The following is a 16,350-nucleotide window of genomic DNA, read 5'->3' on the forward strand; positions in this document are numbered from 1 at the left end:
AAGAATAAATTTCAAAGGACTAGAGACCGCTGCTGGGCAATGGGGGGGGGTGGGGGGAAACAGTTCGGAACGGTTTAGTCTGGGCGCAGGCGACTTGAGCACGGTTGTAACCACCACTGAGAATGCATACGCTGAACGACCGTTCTCACCCAAAAATCCCTGGAAGCAGTTTTGTCCCTCTTTTCCGTACGATGAGCCAAGATGGCGCGGCCCTTGATTGAAAACCAGATTCAAGATGGCGACTCCCGGCTTCCCGCGCAGCGTCGGGCGTGGCCGAGAGGCCACACCCACTTCCGGGTTCGGCGCTTCAGCATGGCGGCTTTGCGTTTACTGCTGTCTAGTAAGCGGGTGTAGGGTCCGGGGGCTCAGGGGTTCGTGGAGGCAGGCCCGGGACGCCTAGGCTGGCTGCACGGCCTCTTTCCCAACTCTGCCGTTTTCCCAGCAGGTGTCCGGAGGCTGCACTGCGGCGCCGCGGCTCGGGCGGGCAGTCAGTGGCGACTCCAGTGAGTGCCGGTCTGGGGGGAACTGAGGGGCCAGATGCTGGGCTGAGTCCTCACGGAATTGTTTTTCTCCACCCAGGCAGGGCCTTGCCGCCAACCCCTCCGACTACGGGCCCCTTACGGAGCTCCCAGACTGGTCTTACGCGGGTGAGCGCTGATCTGACAGTTAACTCTACTTCGGAGATTTTCACCCAGAGGGAACGCCCGTGGTCGGAGGGGAGTTGGGGGGAGTGTCAAGGTGCGGGTTGTGTCTGAACGGACAACGTATTGAACTTTGTATTTGGAGTTGGGGGGAAGAAATCCTATTGTTTATTTTATAAATTAAACTACGCCTATGGAAAGTAAAGCTAGACAGGATCTTCTTGGCTTGTGGGGATAAGCAGAAGCTAACTCTGATGTGGGGCATCCCGCGGGAGGGACAAGACTTTATGTGTCTAAGAGGGACGTGGTTTTTTTAAAGTTACGAGGAACCGCCCTTCTGTGTGGTGAGTACATTGTTGAGAATTTGTTACCAAGTGCAGGTAGAGCTCTTTGAGAGGCTGCCTAAATGAGCGTCTCAGAGAGAGGCTTAGAAAGAGTGAGGACAGAGGATGACGGGCTCTCTTCAGAAAAGTTTCTTCCTTTACCTTAAAACAAAACAAAACAAAACGCCCTAGAAAGGAAGAACCTTAGAAAAGTTGAAGCCACTCCCCACTGCCTTGGGACTCCAGTTCACAGGTGGTAAAATTGAGGCCTACAGAAGTAAATTGCTTAGGAGCACACAGCTAGATAGTAGCAAAGCCAGGACTAGAACTGGGCAGAGGCCAGGCCCCCTTCAACAGCACAGAAACCTGAGTATTGGATTCTACAGGAGTATGAACCTTCTTAATCAGATATTTGGTGGCTGAGGAGGATGGTGAAGATTTTTTTCCTACTTGTTATTTACTGTAGGATGCCTAGGAGCTCCTTGAAGTAGTATGGAATATTGGGAAGACTCTGGAATTGAATTTTTTTTTAATTTATTTTATTTTTACTTACTTATTTTTGGCTGCGTTGGGTCTTCGCTGCTCCACACGGTCTTTCTTTAGTTACTGCGAGCAGGGGCTACTCTTCGTTACAGTGCACGGGCTTCTCGTCGTGGTGGCTCCTCTTGTTGGGAGCACGGGCTCTAGGCGCGTGGGCTTCAGTAGTTGTGGCACACGTGCTCAGTAGTTGTGGCTCACAGGCTCTAGAGCGCAGGCTCAGTAGTTGTGGCGCACGGGCTTAGTCGCTCTGTGGCATGTGGGATCTTCCCGGACCAGGGATGGGTCCCCCGTCCCCTGCATTGGCAGGTGGATTCTTAACCACTGTGCCACCAGAGAAGCCCATGGAATTGATTCTTAATCCAGGCTACTCTACTTGCTAACTTTGTGGTTAGCAAGTTACTTAATGGTATGTCTCAGTTTCCACAAATGTAAAAGAAGAATACCTATCTCAGATGGTTCTTGGAAGGATAAAATGAAACAACCAGTATAAAGCACCTGGTATACACAGTATTGGTTCTCTTTCCTGATGAATATTATCTCTTATTTGTCTTGCCTTCAAACTTTTGGACAGAGTTTTCACTGTTTCTTTCTTTCTTTGTAGAAAGTAAGTATCCTTTTAATCTCTGTTATAAACTACTTGAGATCAGATACTGCATTTTTTCAGCAAGTCAGCAGACATAAGATTTTTATTATGGGCCTACACTATACTACAGTGAAAGTAAGGGATACAGTCCCTAATCCCAAGGAACTTAAAAGTCTAGCTGGAAAAACAAAGCATGGACATTTTAAAAATTAAGTAATAATATTTCAGTGCTCTGCCCCTTTCCAGAAGGATTTGAGGTGGCTAAATAAGGCTAAAAACAATCAGTAGTACAATAAATGTCCCCAAACAGAGATGAATATTAAATGATGGAGATGCATTTCTTTCAGAAGAGAGAGCTGACAGAGTTGAAGAGGTTAGAGAAGGATTTCTGGGACAAGTACAGCTTGAGGTGGGCCTAAGAATGAGAATTTGGCTGGAAGGAAAGGAAAAGAGGGTGTTTCATTATAGAGTGAGAGGGAACTCAGCAAGGACTCGTAAGTAGAACAGTAATCAGATTGCTTGAATGGAGGGTTTCTGAAGATAAAACAGGAGATTCAGCATTGCAAAGGACCTCAAATTCTAGGCTAATGAGGGAGGGGTAAGTAAAATAGAGTAGGAACAGGCCTAGGAGTTTATTCTTGGTGGTTCTGGCATACCTCACCATTGAGGGAAGTGTTCTAGGGGAATTAAGCTACAGTGGGTGTGAAATGGAAAAGAGGAGCTCAAGATTTGTTCTTCCCTCTTTCCTATCACAGCCGCTTTCCCAGGGTCCTGCAGGCCATCTCTAACACTCGCCTTTTCTCTCACTTCTATCTGCAGATGGCCGCCCTGCTCCTCCAATGAAAGGCCAGCTTCGAAGAAAAGCCCAAAGGGAAAAGTTTGCAGTGAGTGGCCAGAGCCCACACAGAGCAAACTGTGTGTAATCAGGGAGAGATTTTAAATTGTAATTTGTCTTTATTTGGCACCTAAGCTAACACGTACCCCTCACTCCGAGGTTTTATCCGCCAAAGGTTTTAACAGTACCGGGAGAAGGGAGGGTAGAGTGGGTCACTCCTAGGGCAGGAACCAATAGCAGACACCCATTTTGCTGCCTTCCTCCTGCTTCCCAGCCCAGGACCTGGTTCCACCCCTTCCCCAGTCAGGGGTATCATTTTCCAGCTGAAACCTCTGACTTTGATCTGTGAATGAAAGGATATATGGTGCAGAGCTCAAGCCCCAGATGTTATCCACACTGTTTTCCTGTCTGTTTCAGAGACGAGTTGTACTGCTGTCACAGGAAATGGATGCTGGATTACAGGCATGGCAGCTCAGGCAGCAAGAGAAGTTGCAGGAAGAAGAAAGGAAGAAGCAGAATGCTCTTAAACCCAAAGGGGCTCTACTGCAGAACCCACGACCAAGTCAATAAAAAGCAACTCCTGTCTGCCCCGGCCTGGCTCTGGCTTTCTGTTCTATCACCTAGATGTGTCATCCCAGCCAGAAGAAAGTCTTTATGTTCCCCATCTGTCTTCAGGGCAAAAGAGGATGGACACCAGGAAGAACAGGCTGTAAGATCACTGCCTGGAAGTGTTGGCACAGTGCCCTCACCACAGCTCCATTCCGGTTCAGCAGAATCTTGCTCGGGGGTATTGACCCCCTCTTTTGCAGGCCATAGGACTGGCCCAACTTTGCTGCTCTGCAAGCACGAAAAAGAGGGCAACAGTTTCCCTGGCTTTAGCCACACACTAAAGCTTTTAACAGCCCGTACAGAGTTCAGGCCTCATGCAGTTACGCATTAATAAATGTTTTGATGAAAAAGGCTTTCCAGCTGAGATCCACTTTTTGGCAAGCAACTGGTATCAGTTTTTGTAAACTTCAGATACATGGCCCTAGAGGATACTCCCACTGGGAAGGCTGACACGGCAACAGCAGACTTGGGTGTTGCATGTTCTGCTGAAGAGTGGGATCCTGAGGTTTCTGTGGTTCTGACTGAATTGCAGAGGTTGGTTGGAGAGAGGCCTGTACTTCCCAACCCCCACTTGTGCAGGGGAGCCCTGCGGTGCTCAGCCCCCAAACAGTGACTGTGGAATAGGTACCTAATAGCCACCATATACTTCCCACAGATCTGTTAGCTGCACAGGCCCCAGGGAAACCTTTCATTTTATTGATCATGGCTCCTCCCATGGATTCTGAGGGGAAAAGGACCTTTGCCCCCATTACAATACCGAGCACTGGGCTTTTCTTCCATTCTCCTGCCACAAATAATGTGACAGTTCTTTTATCTCTAGGATTTCTGGAACTTCCTACCTGACATAATTTCTGTCCAGCCTCCTTTATTCCTTCCCTTGCTTTCTTTCCCTCCCTTCTTCTCCGCCCCCCCCCCCCAACCTCCTTCCTCTCTTCGCTGACCAATGCAGTTCCTGGATCTTAGATTTCGCTGATGGTTGGGTTTTCTGTGTCCCACACTTTTCCTGCCTCTGTTGTGTTGCTTTTCCAGATCTAGCCCTCAGCCTCTTATCAGTCTCCCTTTCCCACCATCAGCTCTAGCCTGCCCTCCCCCTTCCCTTCTTACCTCCACCTTTTGTTCTCAGAGTCTAGTCAGCCCCTGAAGGAGGAGATTATACTCTTTCAGGGATTATCTCCTTTTCCGGTATAGAGCGGGAACTAAACCCCCGTAGGCCTGACTCCCATTCTCTCTTTTCTGCAGTTTCACCAAACTTGATTTGCCTTTCCCCGCGTTTCATGGCCTTGCACTCCTTTCCTCCCCAGCCAGTTCTAGTTAAAGGGGCAGCAGATTGCAAAGGACAATAAAAAAGGGGGGTGCATTCGTCTTTCCCCAGGGACAGGACCCCCAGATCCAGTGTGGTGGTGGGATTTGTCAGTGGGTAGTTGGGTTTCGTTATTGTTGCTTTTTTTTAATTATTATTTTTTGTTAGGGTAGGGACAGAGGTGGCTGACAAGAATAAGGGACACAATTTTCAATACGGTTGAGCCACAGGCCCTAGCAGATGACGCCGCACACCGGGTCTCGTGGACACGGAAGATGCCCCCACCATCCCAGGCTCTGAGCTTCCCAGTGCTTCCCACGGAGGTGAGACGAACGGTGGAAGCAGAGAAATCAAACCACCCAAAATATGCTTAGAAGGAGAAAGTGTCCCACATCCCGTCCCTTGAGTCCCCCCAAGCCCCCCGCTCTCGGCTGTGGCCTCAACCCCTGCAGATGGCAGCCTCCACCACAGAAAGGCAACTTAGGTTTTTTTTTTTTTTTTACCCTGCTCTTGGCTGTAATTGGATTCAGACTGAAACAACCACGTCCGCACCGGGAAAGGAGGGCATTGGGGCGGGGGCGGAGGGAGCCTGTGGGAGAAGGGAGGGACCAGAGGAGAGAGCGAGAGAGAGGGCTCGCCATCCAGTTCGCAGACTAAGCAGAAGAAAGATCAAAAAACGGGAAAGCGGGGACGAGCAAACAGGCGCTTTCAAGAACAATCCCCTCATCTCCAAGAGGACAGCGCTCTAGGAATCCAAATTCAGTGCCTACGGAAGACAAAAGGCGCCCCGAGGGAGTGGCGGTGCGACCCCAGGGCTTGGGCCCCTACGCGGAGCCCGCACGGCCCGGCTGCCCGGACGGTCGCGGACCATGTCTCTCGCCCCACGACCCGCCCGCAGTCTGCTGCTTCCCCTGCTCGCGCTCGCCTCCGCGCTCGCCTCCCTCAGCTCTGCCCAAAGCAGCTTCAGCCCCGAAGTAAGTGAGCTCCTCCGGCCCTGCCCGGAGTCGCGCCCGCCGGGGAGGCGAGCCCGCGGGTCTCCGAGGGGACAGCCCCCATTCGGAGAGGAGGGCTCTCGGCGTCTCCGCTGCTCCGGCCTGCAGGGTCCCCCTTCCTTTCCTTTCCCTCCTCATCTCCAAACTTCCAAGTCGATCCAACTTTTGCTTCCTCCAACTACCACCCCCACAACGCGCGCGCGCGCGCCGCCGACTTTCTTTCCCAATCCTTTCCTTGGAAGAACTTTCCTGCCGGGGCCCACTCCCACCCCTCCCCTGTTCCCCTGGGCTCTGAGCTCAGCTCTGGAACCGGTCGGGAGCCTGATAAATATTTGGACTCCGCTCAGACCCCGCGCTGTCCTGGTTTCTTGTCATGTGCGAGAGTTTGTTGTTTCTTCGACTTTCCAGTTCGCAGGCGCTCTCCCGCCCGCGCTCGCCGGCGCTCTGCCGGCCGGGAGGGCTCCGGGGACGGCGCCCCTTGGCCCGGGCCCCCCACGCTGCGGCCGCCGCCTCGCTGGCGCTCCCGGCCCTCCTCGGACGCGTCGGCTGCCAGGTGCGGTCGGGGGTGGCCGGCGGAGCGGGCCCGACCCCCACCCCATCCCCCGCCTTTCCGAGAGGACCCTCTGTGTCCCGGCCCGGAGCCCTGGCGTCGAGGGTCGCGGCGCTGGCGCCCTGGCCCGCGTTTCCGGACACACAAAGGTCTCCTTGTGAGCCGGGGCCTCGGCCGGGCTGCCGCCTCCGCTCCCTGCTCCCCCTTCGGCGCCTTTAGGCTCTTTTTGTTAATTGCTTTTTTGTGTTAATTGCAGGGAGACTGGGGGCGTAGTACGGGGAGCGGGGTGAGGGCCTGGCCCTGGGCTCCCGCGCAGGTCTTGACTGACTCGGTTGCCCCCCACCCATTCCCCGACGCTGGCCCACCGGGCTCGGGAGGAAGCCGCGTGGGAGTTGTCTGAGGAAGTTTTTCCTCTCTCTCTCTTTTATTTTGGGGTGAAGGTGGGAGACGGATTTGATCAGCTTCTTATTTTGGGCCATCCCAACCCACTCAGCTCGGCCAGGGCATGGGTGCGGTCGGGAGGGGCCGGGAAGGGCCCCTGAGCAGGGGGAAGGGATCAGGACTTGGCTTCCTCCCTCCTGGTCCCGGCGCTGGTCCCACCCCGGGAGGAAACATCTCCAGAAAGAACACACTCTCTCTGTCCTGAGACTGACAGGAATAGTGTGGCCCTAGGCATGGAGGTGACCACGGAGAGTGAAAAATCTGCCCAGGGGCTAAGCCTGACAGGGTCCAGGAGGGAGGAGGAGGCATCCTCTTTCCAGGCCTGGAGTCTTCATCAGAGGCCCGAAGGGGAGAGCGCCTAACAAAAGGAGCCCGGGCATCTGGGGGCTTCCCGCTGCCAACTTCGCCTGCCCTGCCTTCCTTCCCTCCCCTGCCCCACTAGGTCCCCTTGGGGAGGGGCGGCAGCCCTGGCTCTGTTTTAAGCGGGTCATGGGCAGTCCCAGTGCCAGAACCATCATTTGCTTCTGGACCATGGAGGGGTGGGAGGCAGAAGGAGGGAGGAGCAGGCCTAGAGGCTGGGATCCAGGGCCTGCAGAAGAGCCAGAGATTCACCCCAACCCCCTCCAGGACTCCTAGGCCGGTGAAGTGGGCCTAGGAGTGGGAGGGGTTCCTTGTCCTTGACTTTCCCCTAGAGGAATACCTTGCACCACTCAGTTTTCAGGACAAAGCCAGCCGACTCAGTTCTCTGACCCTGCAGAGTTGCTCCCTCTCCAGGCAAATCTGGAGGGAGAGCTGGGGTGGCCCAGGCCTCAAACAGCCGGCCTCCTCCCACCACCTCCAGGGTCCTGCACCAGCTCCGGGACAGCCCTCTCCTCTCCTTGGCCAGTCTGGCACTTGGCCCTTCTCCCACTCAGCCGCAGACACAAGAGTCCTCTCTTCTGTGGTTCCGACCTCATAGTCTCCTCTGTGGTTCTTGCTTTGCTCGGAGCCTAGGCCTGGGAGGAGGAGAGGAATGGGGGCACTTCCTTTCCAGAACCTGTGGCTCTCTTGACTCCAGAGAAGTCCCTTTCTTGACTAAGTCTCCATCTTTCTCTACTGCGTATGGGGTGGGGGTTGTGGGCGTGAATATTTAGACCTATCCACCTTCTTGAAAGACTCATCAGGAAGAGGGATGTATCCCAGAGCTCCCAGATGTGGATTCTCCCTATCTCTCTGCCACCCTCCCTCCTGTCATCCTGCTCTAGGAGCTTTGCCCCCTGAGGGTTGAGGGGGCCTGACCTCAGTCTTCCAGCTCCAGCAGTGGGCTGCTCCCATCCTTTCCCAAAGCTGAAGCAGCTGCTCCCCCACCACAGGTCATAAACCCGGGATGTGACTACCCTACAGGTGAGGCCAGGGGCAAAGGGAGTTTCCTGCATACTTGGGCACAGGCCACAGCAGGCCTCCTGCAGGCACTAGCTGTGGCATCAGTTAGCGCAGGTCAGGGCAAGTTTAGAGCTCCCAGGAGAGCAGCCCAAAACGAGCCTCCTGCTCTGCTCCCCTCTGGTATAACAGAGGTTAAACTTCGCGCCCTACCTTCTTCCCCTGAGGAGGGGCTCTCAGAGTGGGTGGTGCTAGGGTTGTTCTGGCCAGGCCTGTTGGCTGGGGAAAGGCTGTGTTGTTTACATCTCGGGCCCTAACTCCCATCATCAGCCGTAGGGGATCACTTCCCAGAACCATGTTGCAATTCTTGCCCCTGCCGGCTCAGGTCCCCAGTCAGCTGCTCCTGAATCACCCCCAGCCCCAGTGCAAGAGCACTGCACCACCGTCAAGGCCTGGGCCTCGAGGTGAAGGGCCACGTGGAGAGCCATCCTAATGACCTGGAGTAAGGGATGCAGCGCCACTCTGCACTCCAAGCTCCCGCCCTAGGCAACCTGCAGCCTCCTCTGGACTCCTTAAGAAGGCAAAGCTGGAGCAGGGACCAGAGCCATCCGAGTAGCATCTCCCCATAGGAGGATCTGAGCATGTTCATGTTCCACATAAAACTTGGCTCATTTTACTTTTCAGGCTTTAGGAAAAGACTCCATTTTTCTTACAATAAAGGCCGACTTTTTCCTCAACAGGGCTTTGCAATGCGGGTACCTTTCAATCAAACACCAAAAACCCAACTTTACTTTAAGGCAATATGCCAGCTTTTATATCATGAACAATTTCACATCATATCTAAAATAAACTACAGTCACCAAAATACTAAGTAAAGTACTAACCCTAATCCTGACCACCATCCCAATCTCCCACTCCCTCTACTGAGAACCTTAAATGGGTCTTTAGGTCCCAAGCCCTAGGTCAGATGCTGCTTGGATGGCGACAGTGGCAGGATCCTGACTCTGTGACTGGATCACATCCGCACCACCTCCAAACGCCCCAGCTTCCCCTATCAGCAGCCAGCCGGAGCCCTAGCTCCTTTTCTGCTCTCCTTTCTGAAAAGATCTCAGCTGTGTATACCCCGGAGGCACAGCATGCCTGTCCCAGGAGAGCCTCACGCCAGGCCCCAAAGCAGAGCCCCTCAGCCTCTCCCCTCTCCAACCACCATGGGCACACCCCAGCCTCAGGTGGGACACGCTGTATTTACAAGAACACTGACACAGAGGAGAAAAGCACTAGAAGGAATCTCAGCTCTGAGAAGACGTCCTAGAACTCAACTAAACCACCAGGGCTCCCATCAAAAGAGTTACAGCCAAAGCCCAGCGCTGTGGTTCCCCACCCCTCCAAGAGGATCAGCCATACTAGGACCCGGGCCAGAGTTTGGGTCCAGCCTGGGAGTTCCTCCAGACCCATTGCCAGAGCCAGGCTGGGAGCTCACTGCCCTTTCCACACCAAGCCAAGGGTGCATTCCAGGTGCCGTGAGGAAACAGAGGCTCCCCTCGGGCCAGGTGGGGATGCTCCAAGCCACATCCCTTTCCCTACAGGCCTGGCTGCAGCAGTATGGCTACCTGCCCCCTGGGGACCTGCGCACCCACACACAGCGCTCGCCTCAGTCACTCTCAGCTGCCATCGCTGCCATGCAGAGGTTCTACGGTCTGCGAGTGACAGGCAAGGCTGACGCAGACACCATGAAGTAAGTGCTAGACCTGGCAGGAATTCTGCCCAGCACCCACCCACACAACACTGAGTACCAGAGAGGCTGCCACCTGAATGCCTGATTCCACCCCCACACCTCATCCCCACAAAATGATCCCGACCCTCTTCTGTTCATCCAGACCTCATGACCTTGTCTCTTCCCCACACTGACCCTGGGGCCGGACATTCCCCCTCTCCCCTGAAGACCTTTCTCTTTCATACGCTCTCCTGACCACAATCCTCACACCCCAGGGCCATGAGGCGCCCCCGCTGTGGCGTTCCAGACAAGTTTGGGGCTGAGATCAAGGCCAATGTTCGAAGGAAGCGCTATGCCATCCAGGGCCTCAAATGGCAGCATAACGAGATCACTTTCTGGTGAGTCCAACAGGCAAGTGGCCTTTCTCACATCAGGTCACCCTTCCCTATCAGTGGTGCTTAGAGACCCTGAGGCTCCCTTCCCTACTCACCCCTGTTCCTGAGAAGCATCCTCGGGGGTAGGGAGGAAAATGGCTCTCATCCTGGAGAGGGGTGCAGCCGGTAGAAGGTATATCCCAGAGCCAGAAAGCCCTCAGTTCTTGGGACAGAGGCATTGTGAGGCGGCAGGAAGAGCTGGGTCAGACAAAGGTGGCTGGACGGCTCAGTCAGACCTGGGAGAGTACAGGAAAGGAGTTCTGCCCCTTGTTGTCCTAACGCACTCCCATCCTCTCCCCACGTGGCTGGACCTCAGCATCCAGAACTACACCCCCAAGGTGGGGGAGTATGCCACGTTCGAGGCCATCCGCAAGGCGTTCCGTGTGTGGGAGAGTGCCACGCCGCTGCACTTCCGAGAGGTACCCTATGCCTACATCCGTGAGGGCCACGAGAAGCAGGCCGATATCATGATCTTCTTTGCTGAGGGTTTCCACGGTGACAGCACGCCTTTCGATGGCGAGGGTGGCTTCCTGGCCCATGCCTACTTCCCAGGCCCCAACATCGGAGGGGACACCCACTTTGACTCTGCCGAGCCCTGGACTGTCCGGAATGAGGATCTGAATGGTGAGCGAGGTAGCCCGGGGACTCTTATCCCTGGAAGAGTCAAGAGTCATTTGTATGGGGGTTCTCCAGCTTCCTCCCCAAGCCTCAGACCCCCAAATCTCAGGGCTTTGGGGGACCACAAACATCTCCCGGTCTGACTTCCAATGAAAGTCAGAGCTATTTTGACCGTTTTGAGCTATTTTACTGTTTTCAGCTATTTACATTTACATATTTACATCTGGTCCCTTCTCTCGCCCAATAACTGACTTCCCAGTCAAAGACTTCAAAGCATCTGCATCACTCACGTTTCCAGGCAAATGTCATGTCTGGCTCCTGGGAGAAACTGAGGCCCAGATAGGACCTCAGCTTCCCAATCCTTGCTGGGATTTGGATCCGGCCCCAGAACAGTCTCTCGCCTCTACCCAGAAGAGTTGCTGGCTGGCTTTTGCCTCCTCGGCCAGATATGAGGCTGGAACTCAGGATCTGGTCACTTTGGGTGGAAAATTTGGCAGGCAGGCTTCGTTGTGAACCTGAAGCTTCTGATGGGGAAGCAGGGAGTCTGAGGGAAGAGACCCAGGCTGCCATCATAACCATCCCCATCCCTCCAGGGAATGACATCTTTCTGGTGGCCGTGCACGAGCTGGGCCATGCCCTGGGGCTTGAGCATTCCAATGATCCCTCGGCCATCATGGCACCCTTTTACCAGTGGATGGACACAGAGAACTTCGTGCTGCCCGATGATGACCGCCGGGGCATCCAGCAACTTTATGGCAAGTAATCTACGCCCACATCTGCTCCTTCCTGTCTGCCCCTTATCCTCTCCTGTTCTCCCTGGCCTGTGCATTTTCCCCTCCCTCATGCCCTACAGTCTCCCCCCGGCCCCGCCACCTGACCCTGCCTCCATCCGCTCCCACTTTTAAAAGACCCCACCTTTTCTGTCCTTTCCCAGCTGATTGCTTCAGCCTCCCGCAAAGGCCCAGCCACACCTCTCCAAAGGTGTTATCTGCCCACATGTCTGTCCTTTCCTCCTACTCTGCCACCAAGTCTGAAGTGCCCCTCATGTTCTCTGCCCCAGGGAGCGAGTCAGGGTCCCCCACCAAGATGCCCCCTCAACCCAGGACCACCTCCAGGCCCTCTGTCCCTGATAAGCCCAAAAACCCCACCTATGGGCCCAACATCTGTGATGGGAACTTTGACACCGTGGCCATGCTCCGAGGGGAGATGTTTGTCTTCAAGGTGAGAGGGAGAAGTGGGTTGGTGTGGGGGACAAAAGGGCTCCATGACCGGGAGGCTGGGTGGAAACAGCAGTAGGAGGACTAAATCGTAAAACTGAGGCAGTGGAGCTTTGGGGACTGAGCTGGAGGACAAAGCTAAAGATGTAATGAACTGCCTCCCAGGAGCGCTGGTTCTGGCGGGTGAGGAAAAACCAGGTGATGGATGGATACCCCATGCCCATCGGCCAATTCTGGCGGGGCCTGCCCGCATCCATCAACACTGCCTACGAGAGGAAGGATGGCAAGTTTGTCTTCTTCAAAGGTAACCGGACATTCTGCCTTAGTCTTTGGGTGTGGGGAGGGTCTCCCTGGAGGAGCACATTCCACCTGACTCCTCCAAAGACCGTAGAGCCCAGGTGGAATCAGATCCTGCCCTCCCCTCTCCTCCCCAGGAGACAAGCACTGGGTGTTTGACGAAGCTTCCCTGGAGCCTGGCTACCCCAAGCACATTAAGGAACTGGGTCGAGGACTGCCTACCGACAAGATCGATGCTGCTCTCTTCTGGATGCCCAACGGAAAGACCTATTTCTTTCGGGGAAACAAGTAAGGCCTCAATCCCTGGGCTCCAGGCCTCCCTCCTCAGACACTACCACCAGGTTCCCTCAATTCTGGAGGAAGACCTACTTTCCCCCTGAAATGTTTCCCTGGAGAAGAAGCTGGCTGAGTCTGTGCTGTTGCCTAGCAACGGGCAGCCTCCATTGGGTGCTGAGTGAGTGGGGTATGACCGGGTCACCGTTTCAGACCTGCTCATTTGATGCCTCCTGCCCCCAGCCCTGTGCCACCGCCCCAGTTGCCAGGCACTGTCATTAAGGGCCGCTGGTGGCTCCTTGCAGCCTGGGCCCTCCCTCCCACCCCCACCTTCCACCGCTTTCAGCTGCAGGCCCTCATTACTCAAAACCCCTGTCCCCCCGCCCCCATCCACAGACACCCTTTGCTCACCAGCGAATTCAGTCCCGGGTCCCACTCCCCTCGGAAGACATGCCCAGTGTCCAACCACTTCCCTTCCCTGCCTCTCCCCCAGGTACTACCGTTTCAACGAGGAGCTCAGGGCAGTGGACAGCGAGTACCCCAAAAACATCAAGGTCTGGGAAGGAATCCCTGAGTCTCCCAGAGGGTCATTCATGGGCAGCGATGAAGGTGAGAGGGGCACAGGAGGTGTCTATGAGGGGAGGACCGGAAGAGGGAGTTAAGAGAGAGCAGGAGGAAAGATGGAGAGGATCGGGTTGAAAATAATGATGAGGAGAACAGGGGAGCCCCTGCCATGTGCCAGGTACTGAGTAAGTGCTTTCCACGCTTCGGACCCCTTAATCCCCACCACTGTCTCAACCTGGTGCTAGAGTTACCTGGTTTGACAGCTGAGGAAACCGATGCTCAGAAAAGCGAAGCGATTACCTCAGCTGGCGCGCACAATGACTGGATTCTCTCCCGCTCTTCTTCTCTCTTTGCCTCTTCTCCGGACGCTGCCCGCACCTCTCACCTGCAATGCCGCCTTCTTGCTGACCCTTGCAGTCTTCACTTACTTCTACAAGGGGAACAAGTACTGGAAATTCAACAACCAGAAGCTGAAGGTTGAGCCTGGCTACCCCAAGTCAGCCCTGCGGGACTGGATGGGCTGCCCGTCGTCGGGGGGCCGGCCGGATGAGGGGACTGAGGAGGAGACGGAGGTGATCATCATCGAGGTGGACGAGGAAGGCAGCGGAGCAGTGAGCGCGGCCGCCGTGGTGCTGCCTGTGCTGCTGCTGCTCCTGGTGCTGGCGGTGGGCCTCGCCGTCCTCTTCTTCCGACGCCACGGGACCCCCAAGCGACTGCTCTATTGCCAGCGCTCCCTGCTGGACAAGGTCTGACCCCCACTGCTGCCCGCCCACTCCTCCCACGAGGACTTTGCCTCTGAAGGCCAGTGGCAGCAGGTGGTGGTGGGTGGGCTGCTCCCGCCGGTCCCGAGCCCCCTCCCCAGCCCCCCCCCACGTCCCTTCTTCTCTGTCCCATGACTGGCCTCTCCCCCCCTCCGCGCTGGCATTGCTTCTTCCTTAGATGGGTCCCCCGGAGGCTGAGCAGGGGCTGGCCTCCCAGCCCCTGCCCCTCAGGGGCCGCCGTGGCTTGGTGTGTGTTCAGCCCCATCTGAATGTCCGGGCTCTGCACTTGAAGGCAGGACCCTCAGACCTCGCTGGTAAAGGTCAAATGGGGTCATCTGCTCCTTTTCCATTCCCTGACATACCTTTAACCTCTGAACTCTGACCTCAGGGGTCTCTGGGCACGCTAGCCCCGCGAGCCCCTGGGGGTACCCAATTGGCAGCCTCCCACCACTCTTTCTGGCTGAGAGAAAACTAATCTTGTTGTGAGGGGGAGACCCTGAGAGAGTGAGGGGGTGAGGGCTGCTCAGCTACCCTAAGACCTTGGGAGGAAAGCTCAGAGAGGGTCAGTCCTCTCCACCAAGATCCACCTCTGCCCCACCTGCCCCCGAGAACTTCCACGGAAGGAGCCTGAGCCATTAAGGACTAACCTGGGGCTGCAGAAACCCTTGACAGCCCTACCCTCCCAAACGTTAGCCTCGGATGGGGATGTCAAGGTTGGAAGAGCTGAGACCAGGGGGTGCAGCTACCGGGGTGGGCCCCAGGAGTCCTGGGGGTGAGCCTGGGGGCCACAGAGAAAGAACCTCACTCAAATGCAGGCAGCTGGGGTAGGGACCCAGGGGCAGAGCAGTCAGAGAGGACAGGACAGGACCAAAAGGCAAACCAGGGAGTTGCAGCAGGAGTGGATGGCGGGGGGCTGGGCAGGCCAGGCCGGCAGGGACGCCACAGGGTGGGCTGTGGTAGCCGGGGGAGGGCACGTTTTATTGGAGCTCTCAGGAAGGGCCCGAGAAAGGCACACCTGCTCCCATTTGGTGCCCTGGCTTCAATCAGACCGCACGGAGGGGAAGGCGGGGAGCCAGAGAAAGGAGCAGAGAGGGCACGCATGGGGGACTGGCGACCCGGAACCTTGATGAGAGCAGCCACCTAGCTAGGGAGCCGAGGATCAGCCTGCCTCCGCCAGCCTCCGGGAAGGGGCAGGCGCCTGGGCGTTTTGTCAGGTTAGCCCCTCGCTTCCCGACGACCCCCCCAGCCCTTCCTACAGGTGTCCTGCCCTCCCCTCCCCACCCGGCCCACCCATTTGAGGTCTCCTTGGGCCGCCAATGGTGGTCCTGGTACCCGGAGACCTGGGAGAGTGAGAGACCACGTGGGGGCAGTGAGCGGAGAGGGATGTCAGGGGTGGGAGGAGTGCGGTGAACGGTGCTGGCAGTCCGGCTGAAGTTGTCTTGTTTGGGTTTTTTGTTTTGTTTAATGTATATTTTTATTATAATTATTATATATGAATTCCCTTCAAATCGTTCCTTTTTGTTAACAAGGGGCATGGGGAGGGGTGGGGGTGGGGCAGAGGCGTCCGACCCCAGGAACCTGCAGGGCGGGGCTGGGTCAGTGCCCTCTAAGGACATTTTCGACCTTGTTCAACCTTTCCACAAAGAATAAACAGTGTTTCACGTTCCTCGTGTGGCTGCAGTTTGTGTGCCTGGGATGTGGCTGTGAGGGGAATGGGAAGCAGGAGGGCCGTGCGGTGTTTTCCATGAGGTGGGGTTTTGGTATTTTTCATACATAACGGAATATGTTTATTCTCGGTGGACGAAAAGGATCCAGGGCCCAGAGATGGGGAGGAGGGCATACTCCACGGGGGCCGGCGAGTTGTCCGCAGAGCTCAGCCAGCTCCCCTCTCCCAACCTGGCCTAGGAGGCTACCTTTGAGGCCCAGGACTGCAAAGCAAGAGGAAGTGGCCAAGCAGAAGCCACTCGGAAAATCTTCCTAAATTGCGTTACCCTGGCGTGTGATCCAGCCGCAGACCCTCCGTTTGCTCAGGCCTCGCACAGCTGCTGGGGGATTCCCCCATCGCAGTCAGCCTCGGGCTTGGGCGGGAAGCGGGGGACAGGCCCTTCTCCCCAGCCCTCAGGATCTCAGCCTCTCCCAGGCCTGGGGCTCCCCTGCAGGGGCAGAAGGAACAGAGGGGAAAGAAAGAGGTTGCCCCGTGGCCAGTTAGGAGCAGCCTATCTCTGGCAAAACAGGGATCTCACCCCAGTTGCCCAGGAGAAGCAGGATGGTCGGGTTGGAAGGGCAGAATGACAGGGCT

General features: G+C 55.9%; 2 protein-coding genes across 6 annotated transcripts; both read left to right on the top strand.

Annotated features, from left to right (window-relative positions):
- Positions 1-291: 291 nt before the first annotated feature.
- MRPL52 (mitochondrial ribosomal protein L52) lies at positions 292-3,884 on the top strand. 5 transcript variants are annotated; one of them, XM_032622766.1, is made up of 5 exons: positions 292-340; positions 443-503; positions 580-647; positions 2,907-2,971; positions 3,340-3,884. In XM_032622766.1, exons 1-5 carry the CDS (start codon positions 313-315, stop codon positions 3,490-3,492), a joined length of 375 nt encoding a protein of 124 aa, XP_032478657.1. In that variant the 5' UTR covers positions 292-312; the 3' UTR covers positions 3,493-3,884. The 5 variants fall into 5 exon arrangements, with proteins under 5 accessions (XP_032478657.1, XP_032478658.1, XP_032478661.1 ...); XM_032622767.1 differs by having other exon boundaries at positions 295-340; positions 446-503; positions 3,340-3,883; XM_032622770.1 differs by having other exon boundaries at positions 295-340; positions 446-503; positions 2,907-2,978; positions 3,340-3,449.
- A 1,547-nt stretch (positions 3,885-5,431) lies between these two features.
- Positions 5,432-15,548, top strand: MMP14 (matrix metallopeptidase 14). Its single transcript, XM_032622765.1, has 10 exons — positions 5,432-5,805; positions 9,760-9,908; positions 10,163-10,285; positions 10,638-10,945; positions 11,533-11,694; positions 12,000-12,160; positions 12,322-12,460; positions 12,591-12,741; positions 13,220-13,335; positions 13,708-15,548. The coding sequence occupies exons 1-10, from the start codon at positions 5,701-5,703 to the stop codon at positions 14,040-14,042; spliced, it is 1,749 nt and encodes a 582-aa protein (XP_032478656.1). The 5' UTR covers positions 5,432-5,700; the 3' UTR covers positions 14,043-15,548.
- The last annotated feature ends 802 nt before the right edge of the window (positions 15,549-16,350 follow it).

This window comes from Phocoena sinus, chromosome 2 (genome assembly GCF_008692025.1).
Source record: "Phocoena sinus isolate mPhoSin1 chromosome 2, mPhoSin1.pri, whole genome shotgun sequence".
In the NCBI taxonomy this organism is placed as follows: Eukaryota; Metazoa; Chordata; class Mammalia; order Artiodactyla; family Phocoenidae; genus Phocoena; species Phocoena sinus.

Bases quoted from the DNA above. Each gene is read 5' to 3' on its own strand.
- MRPL52 (XM_032622766.1), top strand. From the start codon at position 313: ATGGCGGCTTTGCGTTTACTGCTGTCTA. The intron at 341-442 runs GTAAGCGGGTGT...CCGTTTTCCCAG, and splicing joins TTTGCGTTTACTGCTGTCTA to CAGGTGTCCGGAGGCTGCAC. The intron at 2,972-3,339 runs GTGAGTGGCCAG...TGTCTGTTTCAG, and splicing joins CCCAAAGGGAAAAGTTTGCA to AGACGAGTTGTACTGCTGTC.
- MMP14 (XM_032622765.1), top strand. From the start codon at position 5,701: ATGTCTCTCGCCCCACGACCCGCCCGCAGTCTGCTGCTTCCCCTGCTC. The intron at 5,806-9,759 runs GTAAGTGAGCTC...CTTTCCCTACAG, and splicing joins AAAGCAGCTTCAGCCCCGAA to GCCTGGCTGCAGCAGTATGG. The intron at 11,695-11,999 runs GCAAGTAATCTA...TCTCTGCCCCAG, and splicing joins GGGCATCCAGCAACTTTATG to GGAGCGAGTCAGGGTCCCCC.